This window comes from Zootermopsis nevadensis, unplaced genomic scaffold (assembly GCF_977971745.1).
Source record: "Zootermopsis nevadensis isolate Lab colony 2312 unplaced genomic scaffold, Znev_1.0 Znev_ptg000013l, whole genome shotgun sequence".
Taxonomy (NCBI): Eukaryota; Metazoa; Arthropoda; class Insecta; order Blattodea; family Termopsidae; genus Zootermopsis; species Zootermopsis nevadensis.
Genome location: NW_028259145.1, coordinates 5,493,735 through 5,508,507, shown reverse-complemented (window position 1 = coordinate 5,508,507; position 14,773 = coordinate 5,493,735). Strand labels below are relative to the sequence as shown.

At 36.5% G+C, this 14,773-nt stretch overlaps 1 protein-coding gene across 4 annotated transcripts in view; it reads left to right on the top strand.

Moving 5' to 3' along the window:
- The window catches only part of Atg2 (Autophagy-related 2), a 73,772-nt gene that overhangs the window by 37,251 nt on the left and 21,748 nt on the right, over positions 1 to 14,773 (top strand). For 3 of the 4 annotated variants that reach the window (XM_087348464.1, XM_087348466.1, XM_087348465.1), the window contains exons 21-29: positions 411 to 583; positions 2,144 to 2,294; positions 3,219 to 3,427; positions 3,916 to 4,103; positions 5,780 to 6,354; positions 7,862 to 8,043; positions 9,968 to 10,233; positions 12,732 to 12,846; positions 14,359 to 14,490. In XM_087348464.1, the coding sequence (XP_087204590.1) occupies positions 411 to 583; positions 2,144 to 2,294; positions 3,219 to 3,427; positions 3,916 to 4,103; positions 5,780 to 6,354; positions 7,862 to 8,043; positions 9,968 to 10,233; positions 12,732 to 12,846; positions 14,359 to 14,490 (1,991 nt within the window). The remainder of the gene's footprint in view (positions 1 to 410; positions 584 to 2,143; positions 2,295 to 3,218; positions 3,428 to 3,915; positions 4,104 to 5,779; positions 6,355 to 7,861; positions 8,044 to 9,967; positions 10,234 to 12,731; positions 12,847 to 14,358; positions 14,491 to 14,773) is intronic. The other variant, XM_087348467.1, reaches the window with a different exon arrangement.

Genomic DNA, 14,773 nt, shown 5'->3' with positions numbered 1-14,773 from the left:
ATAAGTTTGCCTCAAAACTCTGTCTGCTTTAATGCTTGTGGATGGAGTCCATAGTCCCCATTGAGTAGATTGGGTGGACTGTGTATTTATGATTTGAGGATGTCGTGGAGAAGAGAACAATTTTGAGTACCCATGCATAGACTTAAACCCAGGCTGTACAGCTCTGATCTTGTCTTCCAGGACTTCGGTGTGATGGTTCCTGTCTTGTTAGCTTAAAAGTAACATTTTTTACAGTTATATGTATATAGTTGAACTTTCTAACTTATCTAAGTGTAGTTAACAATGTTATCGTGGGCCCAGATTAAAGAACTACATCCCCCGGTTAATACTGTCTCATTTGCGGGCATTTATTTGCATGTTGTGGGGTATACAGATGCACTGTGCATTCTGTGGTAACTTCATTCTTGCAGATTCCGATTCTGACTCGGAAGACACGGAAGGTGTTTACTACTCTGTCAATGAACATCGTCAGCGACACAGGTGGAAGCAGCAGCTTGAAGGCGGCAATCAGCGCGGACAAAGCACCATGACTGTTATGCTCTCAGTTAGTCAGGGTGTAGTCAACCTGTATGCTCCTGTTAGGGTATGTGATATTTACTAATCAGTTCTTAGAACAAAGCCTGGGAAAAGAAATTACATAATAAAGAACTTTGTGGTTTGTACAGGTCGGCTGAATTAAGTGGACAACAGTCAGAACAGTTACGTACTATATCTAGTAAATCGTTCGAAAACATTTTGAAATTCACTAAACAACATTAACAAACTAAAATTAACTTTATAATGAAATTAAAAGAATAATTTACGGAAATGCTTTTTATCCAATTCAGAAACTTACCGTCTCACCTAATTTTCAAAGACTGAGAATCAGGACATACAAAACACTTCACTTTCACCAGTTGTCTGTATGGATGTGATACGTGATCTGCTTTGAAGAAGAAACTTGAATTGCAAATGTCTGAAAACCAAATGATCATGAAAATATTTTGTTGTAAGAAGGATAAAGTAACCAGGCACCTGAGGATGTTACATAACAAAAAACTGTGTGGTTTATACAAGACACTGGCTGGTATTAGAATAGTGAAATATAAAGAAAGGTGGATGGAAGTTAGGATCATGTCCATTGGCACGCTTGTGTATTATTTATGTTGGGTCCTGCTACCAGAGTGTTAGATTCTAAGTTTTGCGGGTTCATAGTAAGTTCAGGAAGATATCTGGATCTGCAAGAGAGAACTTTGTTATTTGTATAGCTCTGTAGTAATATTAGGGTTACAGTGTACTAGATTGTTGTGTGATGGAACATATTTTACATCAGAAGTATGAAACAGCATGGCTGCCATATTATTATTATTATTATTATTTATTTGACTGCAAATGGGTTTTTACCCGGTGGCAGTGGTCCTACAATAAGACACAACAAAAACAATAAGAAACAACAGAACAATGAGACAGAACAAAACAATAAGACACAAAAAACATAAGACAACAAAAACAATAAGAAACAACAGAACAATGAGACAGAACAAAACAATAACACAAAAAACATAAGACAACAAAAACAATAACAATAAGAAACAACAAAACAATGAGACACAACAAAACAGTAAGACATAAGACACAACAAAAACAATAAGACACAACAAAACAATGAGACACAAAAACATAAGGCACAAGAACAATAAGACACAACAAAACAGTAAGACAAAAAGACATGACACAACAAAAACAATGAGACACAAAAAACATAAGGCACAACAAGAACAATAAGACACAACAAAACAACACACCACACTCAAAATAAAACATAAAGTCATTGTTATCGTTCTATTTTATGATGATAACTAATGGATTCAGTATGAAGTTAGATGGTATACTCACCTTCAAAGTTTGTATGAAGTTTTCTTTCACGAATGTATGTTAAAAATTACAGAAGTTTTTGATGCATAACTTTGAGGTTATATCTCAAAATATAACATTAGGAATTTGTAATAGTGAAAATTATGTACACAAATGGTTGACTGAGTTGTTTTATTTTTATATTGTTGTTTCTGCCAGACTCAGTATAGAAATTAAACATGAAGGAAAGGCATCATAAGTTTTTCCGTTAATTTTTTGTGTCTTATTTAATGTGACATGTTTCTTGTAGGACTCTGGGGGAAATGTGATTCCTGGGCAGCATGGTGAACTGCAGATTATGTTTGATGATGGCAGCATGTTCTCCGTTTCAGGCTACAAAGGACAGCCTCATGTTGGTTATGTTTGTGTCCAAGTCAATCAGGCTTCCTTCTACCACAATGGTTAGATTTATTAGTATCGTACCTCATACAACATATAAATAGCCATTATAGAATAAAACACATTCTGTATTTTCTTGTAAAAGTGGTACCGTGACTTCTGAATTGTGCTATAGCAGACAGAGCAGTATAGAAGCATTTCAGAGACTTGGAAAATTGTTAGACGCTTGTACTGCTTTTTATGTATTACTTGGGGGAAATCATTTGTATTGTAAAATTAAAGTCTGATAATGTTACAAGGTAGGAATGAATGATGCTTATTTGGTCCTTTAATGTTCAGTTTTAACACTATAAAGAGATTTGCCTGTGAAAGGATTTAAGAATAGGCTACACTGTGTTTTCAGTTGAAGTCTTGGGTTATGCCCTAAAATACTCTGAATCTGCAAATAAGAGTTTACCAATGTTGCTTTCTGCACTTTGTTCATGTCTAAAAGATATCATGGCCTTCACTTAACAGCATGACAGTGCTGCCTACAAGTTTGGTTCAGTTTGAAAAACAAAGCTGTATCATGCAACATCTTACAGGAAAAACTGTATTTAACATAGGTAAAAGCTTTTGTATATTGTTAATGGATGCCCTAACCTTCCAGGAAAGCTTTATAAATGGTAGATCTGCAGGGCCACAAAATTTGAATTCTCAGTAATGCGAGCTCCACAGCTAAAGAGTTGACACACTGAGTTTCACATGTCTGTTTTTATCTGTAAATATTTTTCTGTCTTTTATCCAGAATCATAATGAAATTATTTAAATGTATTTTAGTGATAAAATGACTTCCTGATCATCTGGACATTTCCACATATTCATATACTTTTTATGGGTTGCCTCATTCTTACCAGTAGATTTCTTTAAACGTAAGTCTCAAGAATCTGGGACTTTGTATGTAAACTCTTCTTAATGAAATATGAACATGATGTGTGTTATTACAGGCCTAGTAGCAACACCGTATGAAACGCCTCACTTGAAGATGGTCGGCACCCCTCCTCCATCACATCTAGACCCAACTATATATCACTCTGAAGCAGGGGCAGTAATTGGTTCATCAGAACCAGTTGGCACAGGCAATAGCAGTGATAGTCTAGACATGCTTACTGTTGCTATTAAGATCCAAGTGGATGATTCTGTCCACAACCTCAAGGTGAGGTCATAGGCCTAATTCAGGCCATACACATGTAGCAAAGCCATGTTGATTGTTGTAGGATTTTAAGTAATACATTTTTTTTACTGGATTTAGATTTTGGTAGGGTTTCACACATTTTAACATTGTAGACTGTACTCGGATAAGAAGGGATGTGGATTCAGATTATCCCTAAATATTCAAAAGGTGGGGTGGGGGGTGTTAGGAAGCAGGTAAAATTTAGTGTGTTTGCATTTCTTATTATTTTTAATTATATTAAATTGTGTATTTCAAAAAATTTTGTGAAGATGTGGACTGGATTGATCAGGCTGAGGATGGTTTCAATTGGCTAGATCTTGTGAACATGCAACTAACATTTAGGTGCCACAAAGCGTGGATAGTTACTTGAATATTCGAGCTACTGTCAGTTTCTCAAGAAGGGCCCAACTCTGTGGAGTTAGTTACGGTTTTCTTTGTAAATTCTGTCCACTTGCTGCAATTCATTTCAGACTTTCCGAGTAGCAGCAGGCCTTCGAGGTGCTACCCTGAGGCATCGGATGTGCACTAGCAACCACAGTTGGTTCACGCAGATCGTAGACTTCTTTGATGTGATCGACTATCCTGTGGCTGGCTATGCTCCGCCTGGAGTAATCACAGAATTGCACATGCATCTGTGGGACTGTGCTGTGGATTACAGGTACTCCTTATGATGATGCTTCTTCAGGATATTCCATTAGTAGTGATAGCTTACCTAATAAGATTTCATAGACCTTCATATATAATTTCCTTTGTGTGTCCTTAGACAGAATGTAGAAACTCCTGTGTTTAATATTCTCTTGATTATTACAACACAAATTGATCTGGAACAAACACATCAGTTTCCACAATTGACATTTCTGTGGAAAAGACGTAATCATCCTTCCCACTATTAGTTCCTGTTGGCTCATCATGGATGTTCTTTGAGGTGTGACAGCATTTATTTTTTCTCTGGTTTAATACTTTCTTGTGGGAGAAGCCTGAAGTGTAGTGATATCTTCAGTATCCTCTCCTCTTCAGATCACCTTACAACTAATTGGTACACGTTGATTACTACTTTGAAGGTAAACAGAATTAAGAGAATGAATTCGTGCAATGAATTGAGGAAAACCTTGAATGTTAGAAATTAACATAAATATATGAGGACTAGGATTACAAAAAATTAAAATTGGGTATGGGAAAAGATGAGGAACATGACGTGGCTGTCTTCATGGTTGTATCACCATGTAGTTTGGCCCTGATGATGGTGGCAGCAAGCACCTTTGAAACATTGTTCAATTTTTACCAGACTACACAGCACTGTAATCCAGAAGATGGCCATCTTTGTACGTGCAACTGTGAGAGCCTGAAATTCGTCATGAACTGTTTGACTTTACTGTACAGTCACAGCCATGTCCATTATTATACTTTTTTCACAAAACTGGGAGAAGTAGATGAGAGAGTACAATTAATTCTCATAAGCAGTGAAATTCCCATGTAATGTTTCTATTTAAAACAACAGATTTGACTGCTACCCTGATTATAATCATAAGTGGAAGGTGCTTAACCCTTTGAAGGCAGTGATCGTGTGAACTATATTAAAAAATGTAGTTCCTTCCTCGAAGGAAAAAACATCTCCATTACAAGGAACATCTGGTTAATGCTGTATGAGGAAATAATTGCTGTTTATTTTGAGGATCATACAAAACTCACAAATTCACTGTATATGCAAAATTCTGAATTAATGGGTGTTAAAGAAGGTGGTACATCCGGTCACAGTGGCCGCGTGGGCCTTGTGCCGCTTGGACACTGGGCCGTGGGTTCGAATCCCACTCAAGGAATGGATGTTTGCCCGCTTCTTTCTTTGTTGTGCTGTCCTCTGTACAGGTAGATGCCTTGTGACGGGCTGATCACTCGTCCAAAGATGGATTACACAACCTCCAAAAAAAGAGGAAAAAAGTAGACCCTGCCAAAGCCGGACAAATGCTAAGAAAAAGAAGAAAGTAGGCGGTACATATAGTGACCACTGTGCGTTAAAGGGTTAATGGTGAAATAATGGTGCTGTGACTTAAGAAATATAAAGATGAAAGTTGAATTGGGATAGCCTTAACTTGAGAACCATTTACTGAGTGTTTCATTGTACTGTATTTATCATATTACTTTGTTTTGACTATTCTGCAGTAATTATTTGCTGTAGGAAGGTATGTGAAATGCTTTAATACATCTTGTTTCTTTCCTGTGACATTCATATTAACTCTGTGATAGTGCATGGGACTCATATTTTGAAGGTTCACATTTTATATATTATACTGTAAAATAACAATGAATTACAGTGTTTTTTCTTTATTCTGTTTGCAGGCCACTGCACCTTCCTTTGAAGTCCATGGTAACATTTGGCAGCTTCAGTATATCCAGTAATATTGCAGCACAAACAAGCACTTCCACCCTCCGCTTCATGGCAGAAGACGCTGCATTATTTATCTCTGATAAGACTGGCTCAAGGCATCTGTCACGACCTGTGGATCTGCGAAAAGACTATGTGTGCGTGCTGGACTGGGGTCTGTTTGAACTCTCATTAAGACTGTGTGACAGAGCAGGAGAGCAGAATAAAGGAAGCCCAAGAGTCGATCTGCGTGCATCGAATAATATCCTCCATGTTCGAACTTGTGCCGACTCGGGTAAAGCCTTGACTGACCTGTTGATGTACTTTGCTTCGGACGGTGATCTCATGTCGATGGATGGTAGTAAAAACTCTGAAAACACTACATCTAGTGGAAATGCAAAAGTGGATCAAGTGCTTGTAAACATGAGTGCAGTGGACAGTAATCAAAATAATGCTCACAATCTCTCCAAATCACAAGTGGAACATGTACATGACATGATGGAGGAAGCTATGAAAGACACAAATGGTATCCACTCAAAAGGAAAATCAAGTAAATATTTTCCTATTTTATTATTTCTTATATCAAAAGTAAGACCACTTCCTTCACAGTACATACAACAATAATAATATATTCTGGCAAAGGTTCTCTAGCCTGTGAGGATGCTGAAGCCCCTGGTTAATGGAAGGAATAGCAAAGTGACACGTTCTTTTGAAGTGGATAGTTTCATTTCTTGCCACATAACCATTCACTTCAGTCATTGCCAGCATCATCATGTTTGTTATTATGGGTGTGTCAGCTTCAGAGGACGTTTGCACCCACGGAAATTGTTGACATTTATTTACAAAGTAGTTGTCTTTGTTTTGTTTTATTTTAATTGGCAGGCAGCACATAGAATGGAATCGTAAGGGGACAGTTGGACAAATCTGAGCTTCTGCCTTGCAGAATGTAGAATTGATAAATGTATTCACCAAAGTTAATGAATTGTTGATGATACAATGTTCCTCATGACTTCTTCTTGTACATTTTTGTGCTCAGTAGAAAGAAAGATACCGGCTGTGGCGATTACGAAGATGACCTTCTTCTGGGTTGTAGTGACGTGTAGTCTGGTAGAAGTTTACCAATGCTTCATAGGTCTGTGCTGCCTCTGTCATCACCCTGATGATTGAGGTAGCAAGGACCTCTGAATGTTGGTAAACTTCTACCAGAGTACATAGCACTGCAACCCAAAAGTGCTGGCATTCATGCTTAACGTGGAAGGAGGGGTAATTCTTATATTTTTAAAAGTAATAAATCTGTAAAATATAAAAAATGATGGTGCTGAATTTCACATGTGAATTCTCTTTAATTCTCTCATTTTAAGTACGGATCTATTTCTTTTCACTATCTTTTTTATGTGCATGCAGTAAAGCTGCGTTAATCGAGATTATGAGTTGACATTGATATTTATTAGTGTGTTGATGTGAATTTACAAAGTTTGACATGACTTTGGTTATATGTCCAGTTCTAAATATATTTACATTTGTTTTAATATTATTTTACTACTATCCCTCTTCTTTGCTACTCCATAATTATTGATTTATTCATCATCATATTTTATCACTAAACTTTTCTAGTTCCCTTTGTACACACTTAAATATGAGACCCAACATTTTGCAGTTTGTCATAATCTTTATTTGTCACTATACTTCTGATTTCAGTACTTGTGAATCTTTTTTCTACCAGCTCCTACCTCCAATTTGTGGTTTCCTCACATCTTAGTATGTGACTTTAGCCTTCTTCCTTATTACACATAGGACACAAACCCTGTTCTTTATTTCCCCTAATGCCCTTCATTTTCCACTATCCTGTACATCTTCTATCCTCTGAGTACATGATTTTATGTATCTTTTCTTTTCCCAAGTCATCAGTTCATTGTAAAATACCGCCCATCTTTTCTCTATCATACATGCTTCCATATTTTGTGTCTTAAAATCCACATACCTTTTGCTTGCTGTTAGAAAATCCTCTTGTACTACCATTTATTAGATTTTGACTGCGTTGTTTGTGTGTTATATAGGATTGCCAAGATCAAATCAGAGCAAGAAAGGGGTGGAAGTATTTTTCTTCCCAGATGAGAATTGTCCACTACCTGCTAAACCTCTAAACGATTCTGAGTTCTGCCAGTCCATGGATGATGAGGATGATGACTGGGAGAAGGGCTTCTGTATCGTGGATAAAGAAGCAGAATCCGGAATCATGGTGATTTACCACTTTACTAATTTTTGAATTTAGTCATTAATTTATGTGCATATTTTATTGTAGAAAATATTCCCACAAAATTCAATATACAGTAAAACCTCTCTAACTTGGACACTTGCGGTTCCACAATAATGTGTCCAACTTACAGAGGTGTCCAGGATAGAGGGAAAGGGGAAAAGCATCTTTTCAAATTGTGGTGTAATGACAATGTGGTAATTGTAGAGTATTATGGAGCCCTTCCCCCCCCCCCCCAAAAAAAAGGGAATTACTGATAACAAAAATCAAAAGGGTAAATTAAATTTTTACAAATTTTGTTTTCACTAAATTAAACTTGCCTGGATAAGTTCAAAGGGAAGGGCACCAATACTTTACGTTTATCGACAATGTAATCTAGTTACTTACATAATCTAACTACTGTAGGCTTGCTCAAATTAAGAATTAATGACAATAATAATAATCTTTTGAAACCCACTCTCATGGTTGCAATGTTCAGAATGTATTTTTTTAATTGTACTTACGGCATTAGCTCAACATATGATGTCACTTATTTCTTGTAAAAATTTCGTCACAAGACACTGCCTTTTGCTTTTATCTTGGAATTTGTCCATTCCCTTTCTAATTTTCGCAGCAATCGGAATAAAGTTTAAACCATTCCTGGTTGACTGTGAAGGAAAGCATACCTTTCCAATTTCTGTTAACACTGTTTAACTCAGTTGCAAGCACTGTACTGACAAAGTTAAAACTCCAGTGAGGGGTTCAACAAAAGAATAACTATACACTTTCACTGGATTCCAATGATGTGTTCAATGTCTCACACCCTCAACCATAAGCTAATCCTCAGGTAGAAGGCATTCATCAGTCAGAAATTCAAAACAACAAAATACTAACTGTAAACGTTTCCCATAAAAGCGTTGAAGCTAAGTGCATGCATGCATGCACCTGTCCAACTTACAACAAAAGGGGTGACCAAGTTCCAGGATAAAGGGGTGTCCAAGATATAGGGTATTGTGGACATGTAAAATTGTAGGATATTTGCCGGTTCCAATTAAAAGTGTCCAATATAGAGGGGTGTCCAACTAGAGGGGTTTTACTGTACCAGATATAAGCTCTAAGTTTTTCCATTATCTCAGTTCTTGGTTTAGTAAGTGTTCCTTCCTATCTGATTAGGTATTTGCATTTGTAGGTGTTTTTATGCTTTAATCTAATTGAAAAACACCTTGTGGGCCCATCCATGTGTCACAGTTCAGCTAGGCCTCACAGAGATTGCCCCTAGGAATTAGGTCACTGCCAGAGATTTCCCAAGTGGGTTTGCATTGAAGGATTCTTACACCCTGGGAATTATCACAGTGGGGCTCTTTCTCCCCAGGCCTTGTCTGTCTCCCTTAGGCTTGCCCGTGCCTCTGGGCTTTTCCCCACCAACTTCTCATGGCTAGCCCTCTTATTACTCACTTCAAGGATCCATTGCTGGGATTGTCCCCCGAGGGGCTTGGTCACCCACATGGTTAGGCCATATCTGGGCCTGGCACACCTTGTAGACAACTCTGGTATTTGTGTGTATGTGTTTACAAATTCATTTTACAAAATATAAGATATTGCCTTATTATGACTATAATGTGTGAATATGCAATTTGTTATAAAATATTTTGGTACACCTGAAACCTTGCATGTTTTCCGATGCCTGCATTGTTTCAGGCAAGGATTTACATGTAGTCACATATTTTTGGCCATATATAATTTTGTCCCCTATTTTCATGAGTTAAAATTTTGTTTTGTAATGTCATGTATCTTTGACAAATTAGGGTGTGTCTTGGGTGAACAAAGGTTGCAGAACACTGTCATAGAAGAAGGCCACAGCTACTAGGATCAAGTAATTCTAATGTCTACCACATGAATCCTAAACTTTATTAAAATACGCTTGTTTTAGCCTGGGCATGGTAAACCTGAAGTCCGAATACTTACACAAGATCCGGTGCGAGTGGTGGATAACCACTTCTCAGTACCACTGGGGAAGACAGACCAACTGCGCGCTCCAGAACACTTTCCAGATGCTATACTTTGCTATACACTGTGTGAGATGACAGTCATCTGGCACATGTATGGAGGTCAGGACTTCGGTCAGGCACAACCTCAGAATAAAACACAGAACACCAAGAAACAGGTCAAGATTGACGATAACTACAGGACAGGATGGTAACTAACCCTTACTAACATCTGTACAGTTATTAGTATATACATAATATGGAGGTGGCAGGTTGCTTGTAGATGGTCAGCCAGAACAAGTGCAGGAATTTATTAGTATTTATTTTTTGAACTACAATGGAAAACATTTTCCTTCTTTTTCAGATTTAAGATTTTGGATTACAGTGTTCTTGACGAACAGGTAGACACTCCAATAACATTCTCTTACTGTTGAATTTCGAGAACAAGTTCTATTTTACAGTTAAAAAATTATACTATCAAGGAATTTAGAAAAATGTTTTGCCTTTCAAACAGTAAGTGATGAACACCAGTCGGGTACTGCATGGTCTGGAAGAACACAAAGAAACAGCGAATGTATGTGCAGTTACAATATCCTCTTTAATAAGACAAGTTGAGGAAGATTTTTGTGGTGCCAACCATACAAATTACAGGCTTTGCAGGAAATCCTTGGAAGTGATTTTGAATCTTCCTTATTCACATCTGAGAATGAGGAGTGCAGCTGGTTTCTCAATGCGAAAATTTTAAAATAATTAGTTCCGCTTCAAATTAACTGGAGTTTGGGTCCAGGATTTCAAGAAGGAACACAAAATCAGACAAGTGACATGTGACAAAATACATTAGCAGTAGGGACATTGTCACTTTTGAAAAACAGTTAAATCTCCTGAATTTTTTCAAAAAGAGACAACATATTCCCAAATCACTATGATTCCAGCTGTTTGCTAACATCACTTCGAGTTTGGAATTTAGAAAATTCCTATTGCCTGATTTTTATTGCAGAGTGTACATTTGTGTTGTCACTGAACATATTTCTTATGTAAGGGAAATATATTTTATCGTACGGAGTGATGCATTAGGCATGTCATAACAAATGTATTTGGGCCGCACAAAACACATTGGAAGGCCACGTGAGAACCCTTGATCTATATACCTGCGTGAATTTGGAACATCATCAACAAAACACAACTACTTTTCTGAGTCATTATAGCTAGTTTCTTACCTGAGTAGGTTTTATATGTTAACACAGTTGTTGGTGTACAGTGTATGTTGTATATTCCTGAATATTTGTCAGAGTTATCTTTGAATCCTGAGGAAATAAAGTGGCATGGCATTGTTTTTGACTTGCGTAATTATATATTGTATTGCCACATATTTTGGCGTATGGTGGCTAGCAGGGGATGGTATTTCCTTTTAAATAACATGTGGAATTTCTTCTGTGAGGCTTTCCTGGGTGCATTGTAAGGGTGGCAGTTTGTAGAGGGATTCTGTACATTAACTGAATTTTTTTCTTTTTTTCTGCTCCTTCCTACACCCCAGATATAACTTCGTTTTCTTGCCTCTTCAGCCTCCATAAAATTACTCCTTTCATCCCTTGTGTGTATTATATGTAGTCCATTTCCCAATTCCTTTTTACTGAATTATACACTGTTAGCATTTTTTTTGACATGTTTACTGCCATATTTGACTTTTCTTTGCTTACACATTTTCTGCTAATCATTCTTCATTTTTTTATGTTATTTCCATGACTTTTGTCCTAAATATTTTCCATATCCGTTCTCTCCAGTTCATTTTTATCCTTCTTCAACTGATTCATCTGTCATCATCTCTAAAAGCATCTTTCATTGGGTTTGATGCCTACGCCTCCCATAATCTCAACGAGTATCTAATCACTCTTTATCACCTTTTCACTTCTATTTATTTTCCCCCAATTCTCTCACACAACCTCCTTCAGCCCCTGCCCCCAGGGATCTATCTACATTACTCATTTACAAAATGTCTCCTCCTAGTTGTGTGCTTGTCTACAAATGGTGTTCAGCTTGAGATTTATTAAGATTTTCAAAAAACTTTGAGAGATTTTCCAGATATTAAAGAAAAATAACTTTGTTTTGTTTCATATTTTGTGAATTATTGCATCTTAAATATGGAGATTTATTTTTAACGGGACTGTGTTCATCAAGACAGGATAGTTGTTTTAACTGGTATATTTTTTTAATTGTTTTGCTTAATTAAAAATAATCCAATTTTTCTATTCAGAGAAGTAATCACTTACAAATTTTCATATTGTAATATAACTCAATAAAAGTTTTGATTAAATGCCAAGACTTGTGTAGTAGTATGCACTCCTAAGTGTAGCTGGGAACTGTCACTGAAGTCGTAAGTCCAGCAAAATATCATCTGTTTCAGTTTTCTTTGGGAGAATGCTGAACTAAGGAAAACCTTGAATCCATTGAATTTCATACAGAGATAATGATACAGAATTCACAAAGGTTGAACATTAAATAAGTGAAAACCGTATACCAAGATACATTACTTGGAGATTCTGGTGTATTAGCCCAGGCTGGTGTTGTAATGTATAAATTATATTGTCCCATAAAAGGAACTGACAAACTCTGAATAACTACCTGAAATATTCTTGTCACATTATTTTCTGGCTCCCCAGTTAGTAGGTTCTGTTATGTGTAACATATCTTAAGTTGCATGTTCTTTTACAGCAGCAGTTGTCCATCCTCTCCACCTTTCACGATGCACCATTTTGCCCGTTCACCCAGTGACACCCACATCAGTGGTAAAGGCTTCGTAACATACTCAAAATCCATTCCTTCTGAGGTAAGGAATGAGTTGATTACTAGAAAAATCTTTTTAGGAGATTTTCTTTATGTCATGTGATATGTGAAATGTGAAACATAAACTAGTGCTGCATGTCACATTTAGCACATGTTTAGACATTTGGATGCTGTGGGACAGTCATGAATGGTTGGTTCAAGACACAACAAATGACCATTATTTAAATCACCGTGCATGGCATTCAGGCTTTGAGTGTCTCAGTGAGGAAACACGACAGTGGCTCGTAGGCAGAAAAAGTAACAGAGGATCAGCAGAGCAGTAATGTCTGCCTTGGATTTGCTAGGTACCTGGTTCGAATCCAGGTCAGGAACTGGCTATCCTGAATGAAATGTTCATGGTTTTTATCGTTCTTTTCAGTACCTTGATGAGGTCTATGTGCCACTTTCTCAAATATTCCTTCTTATTCATCTACATCGTTCATTGTACTATATCTCATTGCTGCGTTGTGTTAGGAATTTATCAGAAAGGGGATCCAGAAGCAACAAACAAAACTTATGCACAGTTTACCTAACCAGTCACTGCAGTATAATTTTACTGAACGTTTGCAGTATGTATCTGAGAGCATGAACATTAACCAATTTATAGAAAGATTAAAATTCTCTCACAGATAATGTACTTATACAGAATGCAACATAAATAAGAATTGTGTATAAAGGATACACTTTGTGTCATATTTGTTTATTATGATCCCAAATATTTCAGTTTTTAATTAATATATAATAATATATATTATATTAAAATAATAAATTGAATTAATTTCTGTACAGCTCTTTAAATATGTATATAATTTGTATTTATTACAATTTGTTACCATCAACCCTTATTCCTTGATTTATTTTTTGTCAACATATACATTTCAGCCTGAAGCCATAATCATTTTTTTCCCCCTGTGTAATAATGTTTTGCACGCAGATTTAATTTTATATGTTACTTTCCTTCACACAGTATATGAAAGACTATGTTGATTGCTACTAGTAAGATACTGATTTATAATATTAGTTATTTTTTGTTAAGTTATAAATATTTTCTTCCTCTATTGATATTCTGTTGGTTATCTGTTATTTTAATTATGAGCTTTTTCTGTTCTGTTTATTTGAATTTCTTCTGAAATTCTGTGTATAATTGTTCATTAGTTATTTAAATATAATATTAATACACATTGTTGTTTAAATTGTAGTGATCAATATAGTTATGTAACTGAGGAAGGCCAGTGGTGGTGGTTTGTGTACAGGGTAATGAACATTCATGTTTTGTTAAAGGTAAGTCATTTCTTGACAAGCTTAGTGAGCAAGAGTCAGCTTTTCAAGGACTCTACTGCAAGGAGTTAGTAAATGGAAGACAGTGTATGAAATTAAATCTGTGTAGAAGATTTTGTAGCACAGTGAAAGAAATTATGTTGTTTGGCAACCCGAAACATGTATGCCAACATCACATAGATGAGTGAATAAGCATTGATGGTGGTGAATTGTAATAACTTTTTATCTACTTTTACAGATTCAATTTAGTCCTTGTGCCCAATATGTCACCAATCCAAAGGTGACAGCTGGCAGCATGCAGTTAACCTGGCAGGCCCGTGGAGGCCCTGGACGTCAGCACAATGTGCTCATGGAATTGCAGCTGAACAAGGTAAGTTGAACAATGAGATGTAAAGTAGGTGCCGTGCCACTTTCCAAAGGTCTGGGTTTCAGGTCCTTTTGTTGCATTTACCCTGAGGGCAGCCAAGCGCCAGGTCAGAGAAGAAGACCCTAAATATTTACATTTTCTTTCCTGTGTATTGTTGTATTATAAGTTCTGAAATTTGCATAGTTTGTATTTGTGACATTTAGTATATCTCTTACAGTTTGAAAATCAAAACTGTACAGAAATGTGAGATATTCAAAAATATTGCAGGCTTCATTGATAAGATACA